Here is a 2,440-nt window from a genome sequence, read left to right as displayed (position 1 = left end):
TAATTTTTTTTTTTGAACATAAATTGGTCTATTGAAAATAAAATGTAGTAAGAAACACTACATTTTTTCAATAGGCCAATTTATGTTTAAGAAAACTCCAACAATCAAATGATCCCATCTGAGCAAGCACTGGGCGACGGTGGGAAGGAAAAACTCCTTTGTCTTAAAAAGAAGAAACCTTCGACAGAACCAGGCTCAGATGGTGCGGCTTCTGTCAAGACCGGTTGGGGGTTAGGTAGTTAAAAAACTACTCTAATGGTACAGCACTACAGCTTTTTGGTGGAAATGGGTGGAAGGATGGGTGTTACACCTCGTTTCATTGGAGGTCTTACAGGTGGTCGGGGTGTAGATTCAGCTTTTTTACAAATAGGTGGCAGAGGGACAGGACTAGGTCGTGGAATTATACCTAGTTGGGTGGGAATAGGTTGCTTTCCACTTCTGGATATAGGTGGAACACACATCCTACGAAAAGGTGGTAGGTTGTCGGTCGAGAAAGTTTCCTTTTTCGTTGGTTGTGTGACTTGAGGAGCGGGTGTCAACTTTGTGTTTTTCGGTCTAATGGGTGGCAGTGGAGTCCGCTGTAACTGTTGTTCGTCAGATGCATCTTCCCTGCCTACGTAAATGTATTTATGTTCCTCAAAAAGGGCAATGTCTTTTTCAACTTGACTCATTGCCTCTTCAAGAAACATTTTGTAATTGTATTTTTTGTGCTGTGAAGGGGAGATAGTAAAAGGGAGGGATTGATATTCAAAGTTTAGCTCATTAAACCTCCTCTTTAGGCCCTGGAGAATGTTTTGTTTCTCCTGTTCGGCCAGTGGTTTAACTGTTTCCTGTTGTTTTGTTAACCAGGCATCATTGTCCTGCTTAGCCTTTTCTTTCTCTGCCTTTCTTCTACGCAGGTAGCCTGGAACGATTCCGTAATCGTTTTTCTGTAAATAAAAGGGGACAAGTCCAGATTTCTCAAGGAGCTGCTTGTCCCCTTTGCGTGTATCCACACAAGCAGGTTGAGCCATGACTTTCTTCATGCCTGTGTGTTCTGGTTTTTTCCTGAATGTGTGTTCAGGTTTTTCGCCTTCTGGCCTCTGTGGGCACATTTCGCGATGAGATGGGGCCTTAACTGTTCTTGGCACCATGGTCCTGTGTTCATTTTTATATTTATTTTCTAATACAGTTGCTTCCCTTCCCACGGGCTACAGCCCTACTATGGTTTCTCGAACCAGGAAGTGATGGAGATGGTGAGAAAGAGGCAGCTGCTGCCCTGCCCCGAAGACTGCCCACCAAGGTATGTTGCAATTACCGGTGCAATATGAGAAGTATACAAGAAGATAGTGCATCCAGCTAATGGTGAAACCCAAGTGTGCAAGTGTCTTTATTGGACTCTGGTATTAGGGTTAGTTTAGTGTATTCAATTCAAATAGAGTTTTAGAAGCAGTCTGATTGTTGCTGTTGTGGTAATGAAATAACTCTGTTGGCTTTTAGGTTTTATGGTCTGATGACAGAGTGCTGGCAGGAAGGACCAGCACGTCGGCCGCGCTTCAAGGATATTCACGCCCGCCTGCGAGCTTGGGAGGGGTTGTCGTCCCACGCCAGCTCCAGCACGCCCTCTGGAGGAGGAGGCAACGCCACCACTCAGACCACCTCGCTCAGCGCCAGCCCCGTCAGCAACCTTAGCAACCCACGCTATGCTGCCGCTGCTGCCGCCGCCGCGGGGTACCTCTACCCAGCCCAGGCTATTCCCGCGCCGGGACAGATGGGTGCAGTTCCAGCATGGACGCCCATGGCCGTGACCCAAACCCACCAGCGCTTTATCCCAGTCAACGGATACCCAATCTCGCCAGGATACGCAGCATTCCCAGCTCACTTTGCACCCCCAGCTCCGCCTACTAGGGTAATCCAGCACCACCTGCCCCCTCCCAAAAGCCGCTCCCCCAGCAGCGCTAGCGGCTCCACCAGCACGGGTCACGTCAGCGGCGTGCCCTCCACTACGGGCTCCAACCATGACGCCAACACGCCACTGCTGTCCCACTGCATCATGCCGGGGAGCGGCGGAGGGTCGGCTCAGGTGTACGGACAAATCTCCCAGAAGGGGATGGTGGACCACGTGTCTCAGACGTCAGCACTGCTTACCCCTGACTCTGATGTGCTGATGTACAACGACTCAGTCATCACTGCAGACCTGTAAATATTCAACCTCTTTGAGCTTAGATCCCAGATATGAGACGTTTATGTTTTTTCCGAAAGTTTTTACGGATTTCATTTTGGAGATGGGAAAAAAAAAGTTCAAATTTAATTTGGATACCTCGTCCTGGTCTGTTCCCTTCTTTGTATTTATACGTCTGTATTGTGCAAAAAGAAAAAAAAAAAAGCAAAAGAAGCAAAACATGGAAGAATAATAAAAGTAAAAGGGTTCAAATGCATAATGCTTATAGTAGTTAGGTGC

The 2,440-nt window shown here is 47.5% G+C and overlaps 1 protein-coding gene across 1 annotated transcript; it reads left to right on the top strand.

The window, feature by feature from the left end:
* Positions 1–1,193: 1,193 nt before the first annotated feature.
* Positions 1,194–2,182, top strand: LOC146614564 (inactive tyrosine-protein kinase transmembrane receptor ROR1-like). The gene is made up of 2 exons (XM_085375969.1): positions 1,194–1,282; positions 1,480–2,182. Exons 1-2 carry the CDS (start codon positions 1,227–1,229, stop codon positions 2,180–2,182), a joined length of 759 nt encoding a protein of 252 aa, XP_085232095.1. The 5' UTR covers positions 1,194–1,226.
* The last annotated feature ends 258 nt before the right edge of the window (positions 2,183–2,440 follow it).

The sequence above is a fragment of the Diplotaxodon limnothrissa genome, linkage group LG17 (genome assembly GCF_057381915.1).
Source record: "Diplotaxodon limnothrissa isolate DT_005_m linkage group LG17, D_limnothrissa_male_GT1.1, whole genome shotgun sequence".
NCBI lineage: Eukaryota > Metazoa > Chordata > Actinopteri > Cichliformes > Cichlidae > Diplotaxodon > Diplotaxodon limnothrissa.
The sequence above is the reverse complement of the archived record's forward strand: the minus strand, read 5'-3'. Positions and strand labels throughout refer to the sequence as shown.

Coding starts and splice junctions, on each gene's coding strand:
- LOC146614564 (XM_085375969.1), top strand. CDS start 1,227: ATGGAGATGGTGAGAAAGAGGCAGCTGCTGCCCTGCCCCGAAGACTGC. Junction 1,283..1,479: donor CCCGAAGACTGCCCACCAAG/GTATGTTGCAAT, acceptor GTTGGCTTTTAG/GTTTTATGGTCTGATGACAG.